The 24,553-nt window shown below is 42.7% G+C and overlaps 1 protein-coding gene across 1 annotated transcript in view; it reads left to right on the top strand.

Annotated features, from left to right (window-relative positions):
* The window catches only part of UNC5D (unc-5 netrin receptor D), a 642,973-nt gene that overhangs the window by 595,664 nt on the left and 22,756 nt on the right, over positions 1 to 24,553 (top strand). The window contains exons 11-14 of the mRNA XM_055416581.2: positions 4,072 to 4,240; positions 6,123 to 6,350; positions 15,186 to 15,335; positions 23,045 to 23,209. Of these exons, the coding sequence (XP_055272556.2) occupies positions 4,072 to 4,240; positions 6,123 to 6,350; positions 15,186 to 15,335; positions 23,045 to 23,209 (712 nt within the window). The remainder of the gene's footprint in view (positions 1 to 4,071; positions 4,241 to 6,122; positions 6,351 to 15,185; positions 15,336 to 23,044; positions 23,210 to 24,553) is intronic.

Here is a 24,553-nt window from a genome sequence, read left to right as displayed (position 1 = left end):
CTCAGGCCTGATTGGGTTGGAAGTGCCTTGTTAGTTATTGAAGGAAAGGGAGCAAAGGTCTTGTGGGCATGAGAGCTAGTTGTGGGCACATCTGAAGGAAGATTCCAGAGCAGGAGAAATAGCTACACTTCCTTAAGTGGGAGGAAGAGAGCGAGATGTTGGCATTTTCAGTGGGATTCCTCTGACTGCTTGAGAAGTGACCGTGATGGAAACACGAAAGCACTGCCAAGGTGCCTTCAATTCCCATAGTACTCATCCTAAGGCACTGGAAATCCCCTTAAAGCATGTGTGTTGAGGTAAGGGCAATCTATTGACTAAATTTTGGAGTAGGAAGTGGCAACCCACATCCGTATTCTTGCCAGGAAAACCCAATGGACATAGGAATCTGGTGGTCTACAGTCCATGGGGTTGCAAAGATTCGGACACAACTGAGCATGTACACATGTACTCATTGAATAAAGTAGCCATCCAAAAGCACAGTTGCTGTAAAAATAAGACTCATAAAAAGGCAGGAGAGATGGGAGTTGAGGGTTGAGAAGCAGAACCCTCACGCATGGAGCACATAATAGGTGCTTTGGGGGCTTTACTTCTTTTAACTCCAGAACAATCTTAGAGTATATCCTTTTTTTTTTTTTGGCCGCACTGCACATCATGCATAAGTTCTCTGACCAGGGATCGAACCCACAACCTTTGCATTGGAAGTGCAGAGTCTTAACCACTGAACTCCCAGGGAAGTCCTCGAGTAGATGTTACGTGTTATGGGAGGCAAGTGAGGCTCCACAAGGCTTTCCCTTCTACCACCCTGTCTGGTTTTCTTGACACAGAAAAGGTCAGAGGAGGCATGTGGTACCAGAGACAGTAGCATGAAGCACACAGAAAGGACACGATAAAGTTCTTTTCCCCTTCTTCTGTGTTCTCTGCGGCGCCTCTGCTCCTCTCGGTTTTCTGGCTGGTAACTCAGCCGGGTTAGCCATGTGGGGCTTTCTGTCTTGCCAGACTCCCAGACAAGAGGCCCCATGCCCTTTACTAGCACCCTCTCCTGCCACGTGTATTTATTTGGTGGTTGGGGACATCAAAGCTAAAGAGAAGGCAAAATTTTCCCCAGAACTCTCAGCTGCACTGCGAGAGCAGAAATTTGAATTCACAGCCGTGTTTCCATACAGTTGATCAATAAAGCCACCTGCTTACACAGACCTGGCTCTTAAATTATGCGTCTTTTTATACCAGCATTCATAAACATGTACAGCATATATATGGAGAAAAGGCAAGGGCTGGTCATAAAATGAAAACATTCAATAGCAAACACCTCATACAACCAGGCTGTTCCCGAGTGTTGTGTGATGCACAGAGAGGCTGTTCATATTATGGTCCAGAAAATCACCGCTGTTATTAGTTCCCAGTTATTGGTAGCTCACAGCAATTTTAGAAGAATGATTTGCCCTTTTTTAACTCCTAGCAAGAGCATGAATACTTCCTTGGTGTATGTAATACTGGATTGGCCGAAAAGTTCATGGGATTTCCCGTAACATCTTATGGAAAAACTCAAACAGACTTTGCTGAACTCAATATGATATGGGCAAACTTAAATGCCATCCACACTTGCCTTACAAATCTGTGGTTTTGCCCAGTTATGAGCTTCTTCCCTCAGCCCTGTTGCCCCCAGATGTCCTGGGTCTGCATCCATGACTCTACTTGGATGACATTTTTTTCCTGCATCTTCATTTGGGACAGAGGACCAGCCATCTTTAGCACCAACAGAGAAGCACACTGCATCTGGCTACAGGGCTCAGGAGTTCCGGAAATCAGAAACCTGGGGTGACTTTGCCACCGTCTCTTTGACTGACTGTTCTGTGACCTTATGTTGTTAATACCTGCCCACACAGGTGTGTGGAGTGCTTTAATTAATATTTGTAAATCTCCCTGATTGCCCCAGATAGAAGGTGGCAGAAAAGGGCAAATCATTATTAATCACAGGGGGGGAAAAACGGAGAGATTAAGTTTTGTTCCTTCACCAGAGACAGACCTACACACACAGACACTGTTTTCACAGGAGGAGGATTAGACAGAAGTCTTATTTCCTTTTTGCTTCCGGAAATGTCCAATGTCTGCTTAACGCGAAGTTCCATCCCAGGTCCCACCTAGGTTTCTACGAGCACCCTCTCCTAATGCAGTTTTAAGTTATTACCGAAAGGCGCCTTCTATTCACAACGAGTGAGAGTTCATCTAATGAGCCGCTTTCAGTTCATTTGGCATTAAATAATTCCCCCAATTCCCATATGTTTGAACAATATGTTCAACAAGGGGGAATGCTTGTCTGAAAGCTATTAAAGTTCTTTTAGGAGCTTGTCCTTGGTCACTCATATGCACGCCAGCTATCCATGTCTGTGAGGATGCAGGCAGCAATTACCCGGAAAACGTTCTAATGGCTGCTGGCAGGCATCCACGTGCAGACTGCCGCCTCGTGCTGGCTAGAGCCCTCGCTGGAAATTCACATTCGATTCCAACCTCGAGTTGAACATTCTAGGCTGTTCATAGAACATTCGTGACTACTAATACCTGACTTCCCAGACCCACCCACCTCCCCCCAACTTGGCCTGCCCTTCTTAGAGATGTAAATGCACAAAAGGCATATTTTCCATTTTGCCTATGCTTTGCCTGGAAAGGAAGGGCTGATAACTTTGGTTGCCTACAAGGAAGGCTGACTTTGGGGAAGGCAGCTTCTTGGGGAGGGCGGAAGACCCTGTGATCACACTCAGGTCTGCTTTAGGTACAGGAGATATGAGATGCTCCTCCTTGCTTATCTGCATTGACTTCTGTTGCAGCAGCAAATTATAGATAATGAGCTAAAGGGTGACCATGACCGACCAGAGAGGGAAACAAGCAGTGTCAACAAAAGCAATTCAGAAATTAACATGTTAGATGTGCTCGTGGAAAACCCGGTTGTTTATACAAGACCACAGAAAAGGTAGTATCTTTTAGTACTGACTTCATCCTGCTCTTTGGATCAGGGGTGACATTCTTAAATGCCCTTCCTCGGTGAGATGAGAGAAAGCTTAGGCAATAATACCAGTGCTAGCTCTCATGTCACACTGTTCATCTGAGAATCCTGAATTGCTTTACAGACTATATTCTGAATCAGAATATTCCTTATAAGTGAAAATACCGAAAAAAAAAAATCAACTAGCTTTTTCTAAAACACATAGCAGTTAGGGAAAATGGGTAGACTTCTGGGTTCTCATTGATTGTTGTCCTATAACCCACCCCATCTTACTGTTTAGGGACAGAGATGAAAAACAAAAGCCACAAAAACGGAACAGGGAGGCATTCAGTCAGGTGGTATTATTTTCTTTTAGTCAAATTTCTTTGATCTGTTTCATGGCTCTGCCTTTTTGTTGTAAATTATTCACAATACAGGAAAATCCAAACACCAGGTTTAGGTAGAATGATTTTAAATTTATAGCTAAAATAGGGAAAAGATGAAAGATATATATTTATGTATTTGATTATGCAGTTTATAACTGTCTACTGTGTTATCACTATAAAACTTGTGTATTTGCACGTTGGCAGAAAATAAATGTTTTCGAAACCAGAAGAGACATTCAATCCGTATTCATTTGAAGTGTTGCTCTGTTTACAAAAGTAATTTGTTTTGTTGCTGACTAGCATTAAACATATTTGTAGGAGGTGTTGTTGGGATTACCAGATTGGTCATTTCTTTGACAGTTTTGGCTTTGGTCATTGATAATATCATCAACGAGAATAAGGATTCAGCAGCTGGTGTGTAACATGCTAGCCAGGTCTTTTCCTTCTACTGCCCTGTCTTTCTGAAGAAGCATTTGTCATTTTGTTTTTCAAAACCTAGATATGAAATCTAGGCTCACCCTTAGTCTGTATGCTTGAGTGGTTCAAGATAGATGTCTGTAGTCCTGACCAGGTGCCCTTCAGGAGGTGGTGTTCCCCAGGAGGGCATCCCAGAAAGGGTTTTGCTAATAACCCCTGTAACTAAATTCTCATCCAGGTATGCCCCCCCCTTTACATGTTTCTCCCTTTTATTCTTTCTCAACCGTACAGCCTCCAGTCAGATGGATCCGAGGTGCTCCTGAGTCCAGCAGTCACCTGTGGTCCCCCTGACATGATCGTCACCACTCCCTTTGCCCTGACCATCCCACACTGTGCGGACGTCAGCTCTGAGCACTGGAACATCCATTTAAAGAAGAGGACTCAGCAGGGCAAGTGGGAGGTGAGACCCAAGAGCCTTCCTTAAAAACAAACAAAAGAACGGCTGTAGGGAGTTTGGAATGTACATGGATACCCAACAAGGACCTGCTCTACAGCACAGGGAACTCTGCTCAGTGTTATATGGCAGCCCGGATGGGAGGGGAGGGAGAATGGATCCATGTATGTGTATGGCTGGGCCCCTTCACTGTCCACCTAAAACTATCACAATATTGTTAATCAGCTATATTCCACTATAAAATAAAAAGCTTCAAAAAACACAGGGTTTAGGTTCCACCTGTGGAATGGAATAAACTTTACCGTCTCTTCACACAAGTCAGCTGTGAAATTGGTGAGCATTTGCTTGTTTTTTAGGGGTTTGGTGGCCAGTATTTACAACACCCTCAAGGTATTGGCTACTTGTGTGTGTGTCACGTGTGTCATAATGGGAAAAAGAAGCCAGAGAGGATATGAAGCTTTTTCCTTTGATTTTAGAATACAGCTATAATCACCCCCCAGGCATGTACCCTTGTGGGCCTGCCTTTCGTGCATGAGACTGTGACTCCTGCCTTGTTTCCCAGGCCATTGCCCAGTCCCAGATGACTTTCCCTGTGGCCTCAATGGGAATTAGGGAAGGGGCCCAGGGTAAGCCAGCTGTATTCATAAAAGGAATCACTATCTGTTTTTGCCAAAATAGGGAGTGTAACAAATTTATGTGGAAGTATTCAGGAACAGAGTAGCCACTAGGTAGATGTGTCTGAATTAATGAATGCATTGAATCACTCTGTCTTGCCCTGTGTGTGTGAACGCATGTGAGAAACAGTACAAGGAGAGAGAAGAGAGACAAACTGAGAATCCGCAAGAGAAAAGTGAGGACAAGAGAGCCGGTCACAGCAAAGAAAGATTGCAGGGGGCTGGCTATTTTAAGTGAAACCTGACTTATCTGTCTGATGGGGATTCCTTTGATGTCTGTCTGGGGTCAGTTTGCCTGAAAGCAGATGAATTATCTTGTTGGAACACAATGACCTGTTCCAGCTAGCCCTGGGATCTTACCTCCCAGGAGATGCTTCAGGAGAAGGAAGTAAAAGGAAAACCATGTTTCTTGAGGAGAAGAAAATTCCCAGTCGCTTCAGTGGATTACAGTTACCCTGCCCAGCTCTGTCTTGAAACTAGTCCCTCTTCTTTGTTGAAAATGCGTTCTGCTATTTATTCAGTTGTGATACAACCATAGGGGAATTTCCAGGGGTGTGAGATTCCATAGGTTTTATAAAGGGGCCAGATTTGGGGCTCTTTTTCATTATATCTTGCTTTGCCTTGATTTTCACCACATTAGTTTTTCTTCCTAGCACTTCCTCACAGTCATTTACATCCAGACGGTGTTAGATTTACCCTCGATCAAATCGGTCACACATACCTTAGCAGGGAGGGTGAAATACTCTGATACATCTTATTCGAACCATTTATTGGATGGTCCCTCATGCATGATTTTGATGGAGTGAAAAGAGGATAAAGTATTTGAAAGAAAGTAAACATTACCTTAAGGATATTGGAAGAGGCTTTCAGAAATAGACCTTTATAAAAAACATGAAAGTTTGCTCGTTGATGTTAAGGTTCAAGGCTTTTTTTTTTTTTAATTTGGCCTGGGACAAATTAACAGAAAATTGTAGAACTTTGAAAGTAATGTTTGTTATAACCTACTAAATCGAATTCCTACTCTACACTGAATATAGCCGTTCCTTCAGCTCCTGATGTCAGCAGTTATTTTGATAAAAGAAAAACATTTAATACCAAGAAAATGAGATCAATAAAAATATTCTGATTAAAAGATGTTATGTCCTTGCAAAGTGACTGTTAAATCACATTGTGTTTCCTAAGCTGAGAGAACTGAAGACGTCTTTTCCCAACAGGAAGTGATGTCGGTGGAGGATGAATCCACATCCTGCTACTGCCTTCTAGACCCTTTTGCGTGTCACGTGCTCCTGGACAGCTTTGGGACGTACGCCCTCACCGGGGAGCCCATCACAGACTGTGCTGTGAAGCAGCTCAAGGTGGCCGTTTTTGGCTGCATGTCCTGTAACTCTCTGGACTACAACTTGAGGGTCTACTGTGTGGACAACACCCCTTGGGCATTTCAGGTCAGCCTTTTCTCTAATTCCTCTTGTGGTGTCATGAGAACAGGGGGTTTCTTAAGATTGGTGTCAATAATCTGATTGCGGAGGACGGGTCTGGACAATGAACCCACATCACTGGCTCGATGGGGATACCCGTCTCGAAACAAGAGCTGTGTTACTGTGTGCCCATTGATATGCTGAAGCCACGATGAGGTACTTGGCACCCAAGAAGAGAGGAGGAGTAAACTAGCACACAGCACTGTGCGCTAAATGAGAAAACGGACTAGAAGGATAGTCATAATTCGGGAAGCAGAGGCCCAGTCGTGAGAGAGAAGTCTTTGAGGATCCTTTGGGAACCTTCTTGGAGGAATGAGATCTGAGACCTAAAGAGGAAGGGATGCCGTGTCCAGAGAGGAGAGTGGCGTGAGCGAGGAACAAGAGTTATTTGATGTGCGGTGGAGCAATGAGACGAGTGGTTGGATCACCTGAAGCTCGTAGTTCGGGGACGACAATTATAAATCATCCCTCTCAGTAGGTAGTCCCATGACATCCTGGACACACAGTCTGTTAATTTTTAGGTTTATTAGGGCAGAGATGGTTCCTTTCCATTTTTGCTCCTTTTAATCACATATGATCCTTTTTGAATTAGCACCTCTCAAAGAGTACAAGTTTATTAATAGCACCAAAAATAATGCAGAAGTGCCTGTGTAAGCTTTGCCTGTATATAAATAGCATAGCTCTCCTGATGCACCTCATCCCTGGTCCCAGCTATTCCAGTTCTGAATCATTAAGCCCATTATGCTTTTCCTCCGTAACTAGCTTTTAAGACACTGAGCTGGACATCTCATGTTTACCAATGGAAGAGATGCGATGACTTGAATCCTGAACATAAGCCAGTAAAGGTGACACAGTGCCAGCTTATGTGCCCACATCTTCCCTGTCTCTTAAGTAGCACAGGCCATTATAAAGGGTGCGCTTCAGCATCTGACTGTTCGCAAGAGAGCTTTCTCATGGGGGTGCCATTTTGTCAAGAACGTCATTGTAAGCAGTTAAACCTCACCCTATGCATGACATCTTAAACTCTTCCTCTGCTTTTGAGACCCTATAATAGAATTTCTCCAAGATAAAAACCCTAACGGACATTGAATAATCAAAAATCAACTGACATATGATATCACTTACATATGTAACCTAAAAACATGACACAAATGACCTCATCTATGAAACAGAAACAGACAAGGAGAACGGACTTTAGGCTGCCGAGGGGATGGCAGGGACGAGATTAGGAGTTTGGGATTAACAGACGCAAACTATTATATATAGGGTGGATAAATAACAAGGTCTTCCTATATGGCACCAGAGACTGTAGTCCATATCCTGTGATAAACCACAGTAGAAAGTGACAGTCAATCAGTCATGTCCGACTCTTTACGACCCCATGGACTATATATTCCATGGAATTCTCCAGGCCAGAATACTGGAGTGGTTAGCCTTTCCCTTCTCCAGGGGATCTTCCCAACTCTGGGATTGAACCCAGGTCTCCCGCATTGCAGGTGGATTCTTTCCCAGCTGAGCCACCAGGGATGCCCAAGAATACTGGAGTGGGTAGCCTAAAACCACAATCGGGAAGACTATGGAAAAGAATGTATCTGTGCATATATCTGAAGAACTATGCAGTACAGCAGAAATGAACCCAACATTGTAAATCAACTACACTTCAAACAGAAAATTAGCTGAGGTTACTACCACCACTGAATAGTAAAATGCGCCATCACACTAGTTGATTGTTTAGTAACTCAGGCAGATTTTGAAATCTCAGTAAACATGGAGGGCTGGGGTGGATTTCCAATCTCCTGTGTCATATGGGTAACCCACTGCTAACTAGGGTTACCCTGAGGATCTGTTCATCACAACCGCCTTGGAATTAAGGCCTCATAACCGGTTTGGATTTTGCTTTGAATAACACTCTTACTGCTAATGTATATACCAGCAAGTTAGACATTTGCCCAAGGAATTTCTAAGTGACTTGCAGATAATGTATTTTCATTCCTACTGATTGCTACCAGATTCTAGAATAGCTCAGCTGTTCACAGATGGATTGCCGTGGGAATCATGAAAATGAAGCTCAAACCACAGCTTTTCAAACCACTATCCATTCCTGTGGGTAGCAGATCCTTTTTAATCAATGCTTGAGAAACTGGCATGCTCCCTCTAATTGAATATAAATGTCTTTATTTCATCAAGAGAGACTTCCTAAAATTCTTTAATTTTGCTGAAGAAAATTGTTTTCCACTGGAGGTACCTCTGGCCCATTTGTCGGAATCTATTTACCTCCAGTGATTTCTTCTCTCTCCTATCATGTCAAATAAACCTGATTTTAGAGTTGAGTTGGGTTGTACTTGTTATTGACAGGATGTATGTGACAGCTGTCATGAGCAGCAAAGGCCATGCTTTTCCCCTAGGGTTCTGAGAGATCACCAGGCTTGGCTGAATAAATTTCTGGCCTGAATCTGGAAAGATTAAAACATAACTCGTAGCTTTTCTGAACACAACCATTCACTGCCTGGTCTTAGCCTTTGAGTTCTGTGCAAGAAAGGAATATTGCTTTCTGGGTGTTTATCTTGCTAAGTGAACATGTTCACAACCTTCTCCCTGAGTTCATTTAAACTACCTTCGTATCCCAAATCATCTATGTCATATTTTTCATGGCTTCATGTGTGGTAGTTAGAGGGAAATATATAATTACAAAGCCATTAAAATAATTCCACTCGAAGAAAGCCATAGCAACAGTCTAAAAGACTTCACACATTATTATTAGCTCCCCCCAACTTTAGTGGTGTGAGCTGAGCGTCTTGTATGCAGTGATGAGTCACCTGCTAGAACTCTAATAGAACCCTAACTTCTTAGTCAAAATTCACAGGTAGTTTTTTTCATAAAGCATTTCTGCAGAAATTGCCTACCCTGGAATTTGCCTCAGTTATCACTGTAATGAACGTGTTTGTCATGGTTTGGAAAGAGAGGCCACCGTGGCTGTGACACTTGCTGTCTTTATTGTAGTGAATCTTTCATAGCTCAAGGGAGTGAAGAAATCTGAGCCCGGCCAGAACTGGACTTGTAACCAAGAAGGAAACCGAGTTAAAGGGCATGGTTGCATTTTCACGTCCCTTCCATCTCCCTGGGAAATTGTCGTTGTTGTTCGGTCACTGAGTCTTGTCCAGCTCTTTGCAGCCTCATGGACTGCAGCAGGCCAGGCTTCCCTGTCCTTCACTGTCTCCTGGAGTTTGCTCAGACTCATGTCCATTGAGTCAGTGATGCCATCAGTTATGTCCCCCAGTTATGTAAATGCTCACCCTCTTACTGGAAATCCTTGGAAGAAGGGCAGCTTCTAGACCCAGCTCTCCTGTCTTTGTAGAACTAGGTGGGTACCTGGCCAGATAGTGGCCCCACCAAAAAAAATATTCCTTTAGAGGATTTTAATCAAACACGCATTCTTCATTTTCAGCCAGGCCCTCCTTCTCTTCTGGGCTTCCCCAGTAGCTCAGTGGAAAAGAATCTGTCTGCCAGTGCAGGAGACAGGGGTTCAATCTGGGTTGGGAAGATCCCCTGGAGAAGGAAATGGCAACCACTTCAGTATTCCTGCCTGGGAAATGCCATGGAGGGGGCGGGAGGAGAAGGGGACGACCAAGAATGAGATGGCTGGATGGCATCACCGACTCTGTGGACATGAGTTTGAGTGAACTCCTGGAGTTGGTGATGGCCAGGGAGGCCTGGCATGCTGTGATTCATGGGGTCGCGGAGAGTCGGACACGACTGAGCGACTGAACTGAACTGAACTGAAGGAGCCTAGCAACAGTCCATGGGGTCGCAAGGAGTCAGACATGACTTAGCAACTAAGCAACAACAGCCTTCTCCTCTGCCCCCTGCAAAGCTGCTGTGCTTGCTTCCCATTTGCTCTGAGGCTATTTCATCTGAATCCTTGTAACAATTTCTTTGAATGACAAAAACAAAATACCTCATGCACCTTGGTAAGACATAACTAATTTAGTTTCAGATATTTGAAGATATGTTAAATAAATCTAAAATGATCTCTATAGAAAATTAAATCAGGTCCGATAGGCTTTATTAAAAAAATAAAATAACAAATGCCATCTGCCCGAAGGTGAGAAAGGGACCAATGACTTCCTGCTCCTGTATTTCTGTAATAATTAGAGCTACAATTTTGTGTTTCTGTGTTTGACATTGCCACTTTTGATGAATTCAAACCAAAGGTTGCAGAATGGTGATGTATTTTCAAAGCTGTAATATGCTAAGACCTAAGTTTCTGTTATCGTGTTTGTATTATGTTCTCTCTCTCTCTCCACACACACAAGTTCAAACAAACCTTGACATAGGGAAAGCAAGGAATTAAGCACTTGCCATATCTTAGGGGGAAAAAAATGAAAAGAAAAAACAACTAACGTTTTTCTCCGCTGCTTCCAGCACTCCTGCACAGTACCCCTTGGTCCTCATTACTTACTTGGCATTAATGTGGATTTAGAATCTAATTTCAAAGGGTCTCCTCCAGATATAGTTCTTGTGTTTATCAATAATGCAACTTGGGAAATATTGTTCACGTACAACATTTAAAACACCACGGCGACATAATTTCCATATGTGTATGTGTGTGCTTAAGTTCAAACAGTTTTGTCTCATAAATATGTAAATTCAGCCTGCCTGTTTTAGTACCCCTGAAGCACACCTGAATATTGCTGCCTGTCTCATTAAATCAACATAAATGGCTCAGAGAGACACACAGCACAAGGTTCTCCTGGCCACAGCTCCCAGCCCTGGATGACTAGCAACCCCCAATGTGAAATGATGGAATAGAGGAGGTAGAAAAACCGCCGGCCACAGCCTTTAGGTACATTTTATGTACAAGCAACCAGCCAGACCCTACTTTTGAATTTAATTAACACAGGTATCAATTTAACAGTAGATCCCCAGAGATTTAACAAAAAATCCTTGTCATATAGGAGGCAGAAAGGAAAGAATCAGATGGATATCAGACTCACTCTTGGGGTGATTCTTCCATGTGAATGACTCAGAAGCAGCTCAGTACAGCTGTTAGTACCACTGATTCATCTCAAACGTGGCTGGATATGAGCGTCATCTGAGAAGTATTTAAAAATACAGATGTCTAGGCCCAGCCCCCAAGCAAAACACAATAGGTTAAAGGGGTACAGTGGGGAGTTATGGGTTAAATACAATTTCTCCTATTTGGAGAGAGTTTTAAAGCTTCTACTCAGAAGCCAGTTGTGCCTTTACAGATACATCAGCACAGTGATTAGTTCATTATTGGGTTTCTTTGTTTTAATAATTGTTTTGTTACACAATAGCTTATAATTGCTTAATATTTTATACAAGATTACAAGATGCTTAATTGTATGTAGTTGGTTCATATTGAGGGTTCAATATGTGGAGATTAAAATAAGCAAGCTAAAAAACAAAAGCAAACATAAATCATGGTTATATTTAAATAGGGGCCCTAAAGCAGAAATCTTTAAGGGGTATCATTTTCCTCAGTGATAACTATAAATGGATATCCATTTTAAATGGGTTCCCAGGTGGCACTAGGGGTAGAGAATCCACCAGCCAATGAAGGAGATGCCAGAGAGGCGAGTTCGATCCCTGGGGGTCGGGAAGACCCCCTGGAGAAGGAAATGGCAACCCACTCAAGTATTCTTGCCTGGAGAATTCCATGCACAGAGAAGCCAGGTGGGCTACAGTTCATGGGGCCAGAAACAGTCAGGCATGATTGAGCAACTAAGCCCATCCATCTAAAAAGTGCTTAGTACCCTCCATTCTGCATCTCAGGAATGGCTTAGATAGTATAAATAACCCTAGGGCAAAAACAGACCAACTTAGGTCATCTTTACATGTGTCACTCACCAATGAAAAGTTACTTATAGGACAGTGTTAATAGCCGTCTGACCTTCACATGACTCTTAAAAAATCAAGTATAATACAGGAAAATGCAGGGAAATCTCACAGAAAAATACTAGACCATATAACCAATAAGGACCTACTATGTAACACGGAGAACTCTGCTCAATGTTGAGTGGCAGCCTGGATGGGGGAGGAGTTTGGGGGAGAGTGGATATGTGTGTATGCGTGTGGCTGACTCCCTTTGCTATCCACTGTCACAACATTGTTAATTGGCTATATTCCAATATAAAATAAAAATTTAAAATACTAGACCATGAACGAGTATGTATACAGTGGTTCTGTCACTAACCCATGTGACTCTAGGCAAATCACTTTCTTGAGGGTGCATCTCTCTGTTTTCCTCTGTAAATCATCAAGTTTTAAATCACTAAGCACCTTAAATTCCCTTCAAGTGGGATAATGCTATGTTGTTTGTAAATATTAAAATAACCTAGCTCTACACCAAGTAATGCAGGACCTTGAACAAGCCACTTCATCTCCTGACCTTGGTTTATTTCTCTGTACTTTCAGGCACTAAAGAACAGGGTACACCTCAGAGAGCCTAGTCAAATATATCAGTACTATGACAAGTCAACACTGTTGTTACTTCATGACTTTAATATGATTTGAATAAGCAAATTTCATATTTGCCCCTTGATTCTAATCTTGCACTAGAATGGCAAAAAGAAGTTAGTCTGTTACCATGCTAATGATTTTGTTTGGCTGTAAATAAGCCCAAGTGAAAAACTGAAGCTTAAGGATTAAGTGACTTGCTAAAAACTACACAGAAATGTGATTAGATGCCTCGCCTTCCATTTTTGGTTTACCAGATGAATGCTCTCTTGAATATATGTACCCCCCAGAAGATTCCCATGCTCCCTTAAACCCAGTGACATTAAACAAAAATACACGTCCTTAGCATGGTAAGGGAGAATTCATGACTTGTCTCCTACCTTGTATTTTCCATCATCTCCAGCCATACACTTTCCACCGTAACCTTCTATCCCAGCGTACCTTTGTGGAGAGTCCATTCAGTGTCTGGAATACACTCTCCCTCCTTTTCCCATGAGTAGCCCCTATATTCACTTCTAGGTTCAGTTCAAATGTCACCTCTTCTGTTAATTTCCTGCTTCATTCCCTGGTCCCTCTGCCCATCTGGGTTATACATATTTGTAATACTCAGACACTATATGATACTCGTATGCTCACTGTTCTAACCCTCTGTCTAGACTGTGAGCTCCTTGGTGTTTCATTTCTGTCCACCCAGTGCCCAGCTCAGGCATCACTCTGCTGGGCATTCATTAAATCTCCAGAGCGATGACAGAGAGCAGCATCTGTAAAGACCTAGAGGCAGCACCGCACTAATTCTGTTTCCTCCCACCCTGCCTCTTTCCTTCCACTGTTTGCAGCCCTCATTAAACACTGGCCACCCTGTTATTATGTCCAGCATTTAGACGCACAACATAATGAATTACCTAGTACTGCCCGGTCCAGGGTAGTAATTGTCAACCACATGTGCATATCTACATTTAAATTAATTCAAATCCACCATTTAGTTCCTTAGTCACTCTAACCACTCTGGCTAGTGGATACCATATTAGAACACACAGATGTGAACCTTTTCCATCACTGCAGAAATTTCAGTGCTGACTTAGGGCCCCTAGACACACCCCTCCCACCCCAGAAGAGCCGGAGAAGATGACTCTGGAATGGACTGATTTAGTCCTGAGAAAAGACACTGGCAACCTATTAATAATTTACGTGTACATGAAGGATAAAAGCTGGAAAGCTGCTTCTTAGAAACATTTTTATTAATGTTAAATCTATACACAGACAAGAGATGGGAAAGATAACTTCTGAAGATGTTTTCACTCGCTGATAATTGAAATTTAAGTTTTATTGTATTTATAAGCCTAGCTGCCTTGCTTCTTACAATATTTTTTAGACTCTGGGAAGATTATAGGACATAATTAAAGGATTTCAGTTTTCCTATTTAGCCTAGCTGTGTAAGGAAATATTAAGTCAATTAATGGTGATTTTTAAAATGAGGATTTAGGAAAATCTCTTATCTCCAGGAACACTGAGAACCTCACCTCCCCCGCCCCATAATTGTTTAACATTTTGTACAGTTCTTATCTGTTCTGTTATTTCACTTGTCTTATTGATAGGATTCTAAACACAAATTTGGAACCAATTAAATGGTTTCCTTAGAATGTATGTGAATTGTGTTTATATGAGATATAATTATAAAGATTTCTCAGTAAAACATAAAGGAATATTTGTCTCAGGAATTTGATTTCTTTTTTTCTGAGATGAACCTGACTTGACTACTTATTTTTTCTCGGCCTTTTGGCATAGCTTCCATGAATGCTACTACAAATCAACATGATACATGCACTCTGCATTTATTTTGAGCTAAAGGATACATACTGGTTGATGCCTGTGTTGGTTACAAACAAGGGAACCATAGTGGAGAGGGGCTGTGTCTCCCTTTATCATAAAATAGCATGCTGGGTCAGGTTAAGTACAAATACATCCCTTGATCATGGTGATAGCACGGATGAACTTCACACAGTGGTGGAAAATCAACAGTATTACAGTTTGCATGGGGCAAAGGAGGTCTTCTAGTTTTAGAGACAATATATATAAAAGCCTCAACAATACAATAATGAAGAACGATTGTTTCTTTGTGACCAGATCCTTATTTTTCAGCAGCCTGTAGCCCTTAGATCTGACCTTGCAAGGATAGAAGGGTATAAAAGTAGTGTGTGTCCACCATGCTGTTGCCTATTTCTGGGAGACACCTGGGAGGGAGCATACCTATCTATGGAAGGAAAATGTGGAGGAAATTGTGTGCTTTATTGCTCTGCCTCTTTTCTTTTTCTTGTCCTATAGGAAGTGGTTTCAGATGAAAGGCATCAAGGTGGACAACTCCTGGAAGAACCAAAGTTGCTGCATTTCAAAGGGAATACTTTCAGTCTTCAGATCTCTGTCCTTGATATCCCCCCATTCCTCTGGAGAATTAAACCATTCACTGCATGCCAGGTACTGGCCAAGTGGGTTTCCAATAGAAATAGCTTTGCTTTAACCAGTAGGCATGTCACACACCCTAGTCAGGGTACTGACTTTCCTGCTTCTTTAAAACTATGGATTTCATTTCAGAACTGTCACAAATGTGTAACTGTTTGGACTATACCCAGGGAAACCTATTGTCATAAATCCATGGGTTCCTAACAGGTGGGGGAAAAGGTGCTTGCATGTCAGGTAATATGAGATTTATCCTCTCTCCTGTTTAAATCGCCACTCAGGATAGGTTGAAGAAGGTCATCTAACAACTTAGAGCAAGATTTCTTTGTGGGTTTGTTTTAACTCATATCTATTCATTATGAGACACTGTTTTCATCCTGTTCACCTATAGAATGAAGTGGATATTAGGGAGAAACCTTTTAAGGGTGATCATTTTGAGTTGTAGAGAGCTCTGGTCAGCCAGGTGGGATCAAGAGATTTTGTCCTAAATAGATGAAATGCTTGCTGCCAGCTGAATTGAGCAAGATGGGAAGAAGAAATCACAAATTGAGAAACAAAGAAATATTAATGCCTCTTAGAATATTTTTATGTAAAAATATTTATGTGTCATCACTCACATACCTCATTATTAGAGACTTAAAAAAATGTCAGGATGACTTAAGAGTCTCTTTGGATCATGTTAAGGGATTTTTGAATAGTTGCTTAGCATGAAAAGATATCAACCCGTGACCTTGTCACTGAACTCTATGAAAATTTTCAGTGATAAGCATTGTCATCAAAAGCAGCCAACTGGTCTACCATTGTTTCTTAAGCCAGAGTCATCTGGGCTTCAAGAGACAGGACATTTCCTTAACTCTGGAGCTTCTGAGAGACAGATACTGATCTGGACTCACAGGAGGCTTTCACGCTTCTCGGTTCTGCCCATCAGCATAACCTTCAGAGTCCTGTGGGTTTTTTAACCTTTCTATCTTTACAGCATTCATTAAAAAAAAAACAAAAAACATGCACAAGATACACCAGCTTGTCAGAATGGAAATAAGTCAAATCTCAAAGAGAAAAACCTTGACCATGCCATGGGAGTTAGAATAAAGTTGCACCATCACTGCTTTCTACTTCTATCATTCAGAATTTTCTAATCAAATAAGGCCATATTTTCGTTTACTGTTCAGACGTGTCATTACCTCAGGAGCTGCCTCCTCATGTATAGTTTAGTGCATTCAAAACAACAAGTATCTCTCTCAGTGCCCTGAACAATTTTTTGGATATTTAACATATTTTCTTATGGAGAGAGGTTTTCTATGAATAAATGTATTATTTATGATGTTCTAGACCTAGATGTCTCTGTTTCCCATACAGCAGTATTCAAGGTTTGCAGTCCAAATTGAACTTCAGGGTATTGCTAAAACAACTCCTGAGAGTCATGCAAATTCCTCTGTTTTAATCTTTATTTAAGGGTATTGCTTCCCAGGATCTAATGCAAGTGACTCAGTCCAAAGTAACTATGAAATTTAATGCTTGCAGATAAAAACAAAATCAGATAAAGAATTATAACCTCTCAGGAGCACTTAAACAACAATTCCAACACCAGGGATTCCAGTGAGAGCCTCAGGTAGAAAAGACTTGGAGGAGGCTAATGCCTGCTCACCCCAGAGGATGCAACAGGGCCAGCCAAAGCCAAAGGGCGCTGGCTGGCAAGGAACCCCAACCAACTTTACTGTCGGGATGGGTTGGATTGCATAGAGGTTGTGAACATGTATAAATATTTGACTTCTGTAATTGAGCATAATTTGAAAGAGTCGTGGAAAGCTGAAAAAACAATTTAATTTTCTCTGCATCAGGCAGCTTGCCACTGAGGTTTCATTTCCACTTCATTTTTCTTTCCCACAAATGACTTTCTGCTCTATTCTTCCTTTCTTTTCACCACCCTACCACCAATTTCTTTACTCCTATGATCACTGAACTCCCCCAGTATATGTGACTACATATCGTGCTTGTCATAATGGACAGGTTGTGTCTGCTCCAGGCATCAGATGCATACACTTTGGGGAGGCTTTGTGTTCAGCCTGCTTGAACATCATGGAGAGCATCATGTGTGCTGACAAACTGGGCGTGGATAATAGAGAATGGCTTTTGATTTGGCTTAGTGGACAGGAACTCACAGAACTCTACTGCAGAGACAGAAAACCCCACTCCTGCTGACATCGCTTATAGGTCTCTCCTTCACCTGGTAAATGTCCCCATCATCTTCCAAGTCAGTGGATAGAAGGGTTAGAGTTATTGCTATTACTGGTATCCCTGTTTTCTTATTCCTCTCTCCCTTTCTTTAACTTCAAAACAGCAATCTAGGAATCGACATTTTCCAGTCGGTACCCAAAGCTGACTCTCTAAGAAACTTTCATTTTTTTTTTCCATCTGGGCAAGGTGGAATTTCCCAGGAAGGGTGGTATCCAGTGCATAAAATATTAATAGCTGCCCTATGAGACACCAACCAAGAAAGATTCTTAGAATGATGTGAGGTCCAGGTTGGGTTTAGAGCTACGTGATGAGAGCCTACATATAGGAGGACCAACTAGATTTTAGATCTTGCTGGTTTCAATTCTGGAAGATGACAGTTTATGGAACACTAGGATACAAACCTTATTGCTTATGAAACAAAGTAGGATGGATGAAAGGGAGGGGCATGTGAGGTTACAGGAGTTCTTAGGAGACCTGGTTACCATAGCACCCACTAACCTTGATTCAAAGAAAGAAAGAGACCCACAATGCTAGTCTTTCCAAAATAAACAATTATTCATGAGACTCTACCCCAACAAGTGATATGCTGTTGTCCCCTTAGAAGACTCAACAACCCTCCTCTGCATGGAAATAACTCTGCTCTCAGTAGGTTACTGGAACCTGAGAACTACTGAATCATCATATCCCCTCTTCCTTGCTGACTGTGGGGGTAGAGAAGCTGTAAAATATTATAAAGCTGAATCTAATAAAATATTAATTTATTTTTTAAATCCTACAGAACACCAAGCCAGGCTGTCACCTCCGTAGGATGAAAGCAGCTGTCTTCCAGCATGCTGTGTATCTTGGAGAACCCATTGTCTGTCTCCTGCTAGAATATGATTTACATTCTCTCCATCTGCTAGGAAACTAATTATAATGGGACTCAAAAAGAAAACATTTCCGGAATTCTTTAAACACCCATAACTTTGCTACTCTTTGTCCTCTAGTTATTACTTTCCCCAGAATTCCTCTCGGCTCAGTGAGCATCTTGGTGTTTTGTTTTGTATTTTTTGGGGGAGGGGGGGAGAAGAATAAATGAAAGCCAAGATGATTGCCCTGGAAACACACTAATCGCAGTGCTTTTTATTATTTTTAAATGTTTTGTTGAGCACCGCTGGCAGCTGCTACTCAAGTCAACAACAACAAAAATATTCTTTTGACGCAGTTTTAAAATCAGATTTTTTTAATGTTTTGATGGTGTGCGGTGGAATGGAAAGGAAAGCAAGAGTCATTTCTGTTTGTTTGTTTGCCCATTCTCGTGTCTTTCTGCAAGAAAAGATTATGTCTGCACTGGGTTCTTCCATTGTTCTCCAGAGAAAATACACAAAATTTAGCAAGCGGCACGACAGAAGATACTTTTCAACACGTCATCAGTGCCGTCCATTTTTTTCTTTTTTTAACGAAGATAGTATTACCAAAGATTCAAAGCCACTTCAGGAAATGTAGGTTTTTTTGAAGAGCTGGACCTTGAATTCAGCTCTATCGCGTTCTGAAGTCCAAACATTTATATTACACTGTAAGGACTCAAAATTTCAGTTTTAGAAAACAAAAACCTGTTTAGTTAGCGTTGTTAGGCAGAAACACCTTATTTAGGCGAAAGCATCAATGAACCATGGAGCCCTCTGTTATACTTATTTTCACTGAAGGGGATGATATTGAGTGCGTATAAAAATGTAACATATATTCAGCACCATGCATTAAATAGCCAGTGGGAAGCTGCAACTGTACTGCAGTAAATTTAAAAAATGCACTGGTCTGGAAAAGAGTGCATTTCAGGGCTCGAAGATTGAGGCTGAGCAGAGAGAGGATGGGGTGAGAGGACTGAAGCCCTTGCAGGCCTGGCAGGGGCTGTGGTTGATGACGGCAGCCCTGGAGCCATTCTTGTCCCCCAGGCAAAGGGATCGTGTAATGAAGCAGAGTTTCCAGGTGATGTGGTGACATCAGTGATTCCACTCATGATTACAGGCTCTTCCCTGAAAAATACCAGTCAGCTGCTTTCTGCTGCCTCCCCAGTCAAGCCCCAGTCCTCTCATTAATTCTGTGTAGGAGAGACGGAGATGGGAGTCTTGGTAAGCGGGCTACTCCAGTTAGCTATGATGAGACCAGAGAAGAGGCTCACACATGGAGACAGAAAAATTGTAGAATGACAGTGAGAGAAATGGTGGTAATCCGTTCATAAGAGGCAGACTTGGGACTGCCCTGGTGGTCCAGTGGTCAAGACTCCATACTCCCAAGGCAAGGGGCATGGGTTCGATTCCTGGTCAGGGACTATTCCACATGCTGCATGGTGTCCCCTCCCCTCCCCCAAAAAAATGGTAGACTTGTTTGAGAAAGGAAAGGCCAACTGCAATTATTTGTGCTGATTGGGGTATAATGTCCGTGATGGCTGTTAATGAAATAAAAACCAGAGATGTAGCTGCTAGAGTCCTCCAGAGAAATGGCAACTGCGCGTATGTGAGCAGATGAGGATTTGAAGAGCTCAGTCAATGGAGAGAGAAGAGCTGAAGGCTGAGATAGGAAGTAAGAGTTACCCTGGATTACTGAACCAGGACGCCAGCAGGAGTCAGATTAGACAGCAAGGAGAAATGGCGGACCGGGTATAGTATAGAAGTATCTGGTATAGAATTTGGTGCAGGTGGACAGTCATTTTTGAGTGTTTTAGGGAATGACTTCCTCTCAAGTTTGCTGGGAGGCCCACCAATCAGGCTTCCCTGGTGGCTCAGAAGGTAAAGGGTCTGCCTGCAATGCCAGAGACCCAGGTTCAATCCCTGGGTCAGGAAGATCCCCTGGAGAAGCAAATGGCAACCCACTCCAGTACTCTTGCCTGGAAAATCCCATGGACAGAGATGCCTGGTAGGCTACGGTCCATGGGGTTGCAAAGAGTCGGACATGACTTCAGTTTCATCACCAATCAGCAGTGCCCTCTGATGCTAGGAGGGAAAGAGAAGAGTTCATAAGTAAGTCTCTGTTTAGGAAGAAAGTGGGGAAGAGATACCATTCACTGGTTCTGCGCTGCTGCCTTGCTGGTATATGAGCAAGCTGTGCCCCAGATGTGGGTTTCCTTGGTGACCATTAGCTTCATGCTTCTCCCAACATTTGCCCTTGCCTTTCTGTGGGAACCCACTAGTGAACCTTCCAGCACACCCAGCTCATCTCAGTTTCTCAAAAGACTGCTTCCAACCCACTGACATTTCATTAGAGAATGGTTTGGGTTGAGAAAAAAATATTTTAACCAAGGGATTGATGTGCTTATAAAACCTTTGGAAAACCTGGGAGAGCCAAGGTCAGAGAAAGCCCCCAGTGATATGAGGAAATCAGCAAGTTCCATGATTTCGGGAAACCACCACAACCCTGAAGCAGACGGTTCTCAGAAGCCCCTGCAGACCTCATATGTGCTGTCAGCTGAACCCTGAGGTTTGCTTGCTAGTACCAGAGGAACAGAAACCATTTCTGTTCCTTCCCTTCCTTCCAAATTTAAAACAAGTACCTCTCATTGGCACAACAGAAATGTGAACTCCCTGCTGGCGAGGGCCGTGAAAGGTAGTTTTCAGAATTCTAGTTCTTTCTGTGTAGGGGAGAACTGAGGATGGGACAGAGTTGCCTTCTTCCTAATAGCCCACATTCTGCACAGGGATAAAGGCAGCTGCAATGTCAACATATAGACCTTCTCTGAGTCCTTAGTCCATTGCCTTTCCCTTGGCTCAAGTTTGAGAACAAACAAACGAAACAACACCCCTACATCCCTTGCTGGGATGTGTGGCAGGGGTTAGTGCCTGATTTCTTTCTCTCATATTTCCCAAAACTGGCTCTCCTATACCCAAGTCTTCAACAATCTAAACTCCATCTCCCTGCTGATCCCCCCTAGCAAGCACCCAGAAATCAGGATCTTTGAGACTTCCTGCAGAGAAAAATGAGGAAAGCTGCAAGTGTATAGCTTGAAGCTCGGGGATAACCAGGGAACTCTTGGTTCCTTAAAGTGAGTAAATTGAATTCTGAACATGGCTCATAGTCTTGTAACACCTGCTGACATCATCACCAGTCACATTTCAGAGAATCAAAGTTCCAGACTTGATCCATCTTTTGCCACGTTTCAGCATCAATATTGGAGAAAATTGTGTTTGTAGCAACAGGTAAAAGAGGAAATTAATGAGTTACGGGAAAGAGAGAGAAGTGGGATGCAGTTTACTATAGGCTGGGAATATGAGGTCATTGCCAAGGACCACAGCCTGATTCCAGTAGGAGGGAAAGACTTTCTGGTAGATGGAAGAATATCAGTGAGTGACCTCCACTTCACTTTAATATAAACCCACATGTCCGAGACAATTGGTGGCCAGCACTGGCTGGTCATGGGAAAGAAAGAATATAGATTTTATAACACCCCCCCCCTCATTTAGTGAAATGGCTTTTGCCATTCGATTATAAGTCCCTGTGAAGTGGAGACCAGACCTAAATTCTTCAGTTCAGTTCAGTTCAGTCGCTCAGTCATGTCCGACTCTCCGCGACCCCATGAATCACAGCACGCCAGGCCTCCCTGTCCATCACCAACACCCGGAGTTCACTCACACTCATGTCCACAGAGTCGGTGATGCCATCCAGCCATCTCATTCTCTGTCGTCCCCTTCTCCTCCCGCCCCCAACCTTTCCCAACATCAGAGTCTTTTCCAGTGAGTCAACTCGTTGCATGAGGTGGCCAAAGTACTGCAGTTTCAGCTTTAGCATCAGTCCTTCCATTGAACACCCAGGACTGATCTCTTTCTATTCCTTTATTATTTATCTAATACAGTGTCTGGTTATTAGAAGGCATTGTACATATAACTGTGGAGTGCGTGAATTGAATGGAGGAATTGACAAAATAGATTGTTCTGGGCTAACCTGTTGTGTTTGTGTCTCTCTGGTGTGTGTGTGTGTGTGTGATCCTGCAGTAGTGTAATTTTTATGCTGGATATATAGCAACATTATGCTTAACAGTTCAGCATGAGGCTGCAGTATGGGCATAAGTTCTGGCCAGTCACTTCTTCATAATTTTCATGTACATGAGATGATAACATCCTACCCTGGGCTTAGGTAGCAAAGAGTAGGCATCTACTAGGAATCCTCCCATAGGAGTCTTCTAAAGAATCTTTTTGTCATGGAAAAACATGGTGATTAACTTTTGATGGTCTTCTTTCTCATTGTGTGTGTCACCAAGTGAAATCTGAGCTCTTGCAGCATGGTTTTGGAATTCGAATGTTATCAATTGGAATTGACATTAATTACTTTTGTGCTGCCTGGCATATGCTGGGACATTATTTCTACAACAATTCCACCAGAGTCGCTCAGGCAATTATCTCTGCTGCTATCACCGTCATCATGATCATCCTAATTATTGTGATTAGGTCTGTCCTGTGCTCTGCTCATCTCAGCCAGGATCTGCACACCCCAGCCCTCTCCTCTCCCCGCTGTCTCCCCTGCAGGAAGTCCCGTTCTCCCGCGTGTGGTGCAGTAACCGGCAGCCCCTGCACTGTGCCTTCTCCCTGGAGCGCTACACGCCCACCACCACCCAGCTGTCCTGCAAAATCTGCATCCGGCAGCTCAAAGGCCATGAACAGATCCTCCAAGTGCAGACGTCAATCCTCGAGGTGAGTCCTTGGTCTCCAGGTCACCTGACCTGTTTCTAAAGCCCATTATATACACCTATCCTAGTTGTGCTACATGTATAGCATGAAAGAGATTCAAAATTCACTCTTTTAATCCTCATTGCTGATAAGGGAAAATCAACTTTTTCACAGGCTGAAGATTTGAACTGGACCTGGAAACGTAACCCATCAGAGCATAGGCTCTGCAGAGGGACCTTTGGGGAAGGAACTGGTCCAGGGCTTTTTATACACAAAACCACAACCAATCGAACAGTTCATGGTAGACCTGGAATCAGCTGAGATTCATTATTGAATTGAGACATATACCATAAGAAAACACAAGGTCACCATTGGGATGCTTTTCTGCCCGTTCTGACTAGTTTCCAGAAGTCAGTTTTCCCATCTGTGTTATTTCATTTTCAAGGCTTTGTTTCCATACTGTCTTAAAATTTTTTGATACCCTCCAGGATCAGGGTTCTACACATCCCCATTTCCACGAAGCCTAGAGTTCATCAGTACAATAAGAGACAGGATGGATAATAATCTCACTCTCCAAAGTAAGAGCATAGTGCAAAAAGGGATAAGACCTTGTCCAAGGTCACGTGACTACTCAAGGGTAGAGTTAGAATGGAAGTCAGAGGAGAAGTCACTTGGGAACTTGTGCGCTGCCATGGCTTTGATTGGCCCTAAGCCACTGAATGACTCCATGGCTCTGAGCTTCAGCTTATCAAGTAAACTATGGCCTTTCCTCCTGAATGGTTATTTCAGCAGGGGAGAGTAGCTGAGGGGCAGAATCAGAGGAGCTGATGACACCTTATTTAGCAATTTCAAGGTAATCCGTGGCTAGTTTAGAAAAACACACACACTGTTTTGTTCATCTTAGAACATGTACGTGTATATACACACATGGTCTTCGCTGGTGGCTGTGTTACAGAGTCCACCTGCCACTGCAGGAGATGCAGGCTCGATCCCTGGGTCAGGAAGATCCCTTGGAGAAAGGAAATGGCAACCTGCGCCAGTACGCTTGCCTGCGAAACCCCATGGACAGAGGAGCCTGGTGGGCCACAGTCCAGGGGATTGCAGAGTCAGACAGGACTTAATGACTAAACATCAACATATATACATACATACACATACAGTTTTGTGTTTGCATGTATAAATAAGACATATTCATTCATTCACACTTAGCAGAAGGTTTAACACCTTTTGTTTCCGTTCCACTCAATTTCAGGTTTTGATTTTTCTCAAAACATGCAGTCTGCATAGTATCACCACTTCTCTCCAATCTCACTGCACTTCATTGTTTATGCAAAATGAGCATTGCTAATACCCCCAAATAGTTTCCTC

Source organism: Moschus berezovskii, chromosome 26 (genome assembly GCF_049115385.1).
Source record: "Moschus berezovskii isolate FMDL1 chromosome 26, NW_MosBer_1.0, whole genome shotgun sequence".
Lineage (NCBI taxonomy): Eukaryota > Metazoa > Chordata > Mammalia > Artiodactyla > Moschidae > Moschus > Moschus berezovskii.
The sequence above is the reverse complement of the archived record's forward strand: the minus strand, read 5'-3'. Positions and strand labels throughout refer to the sequence as shown.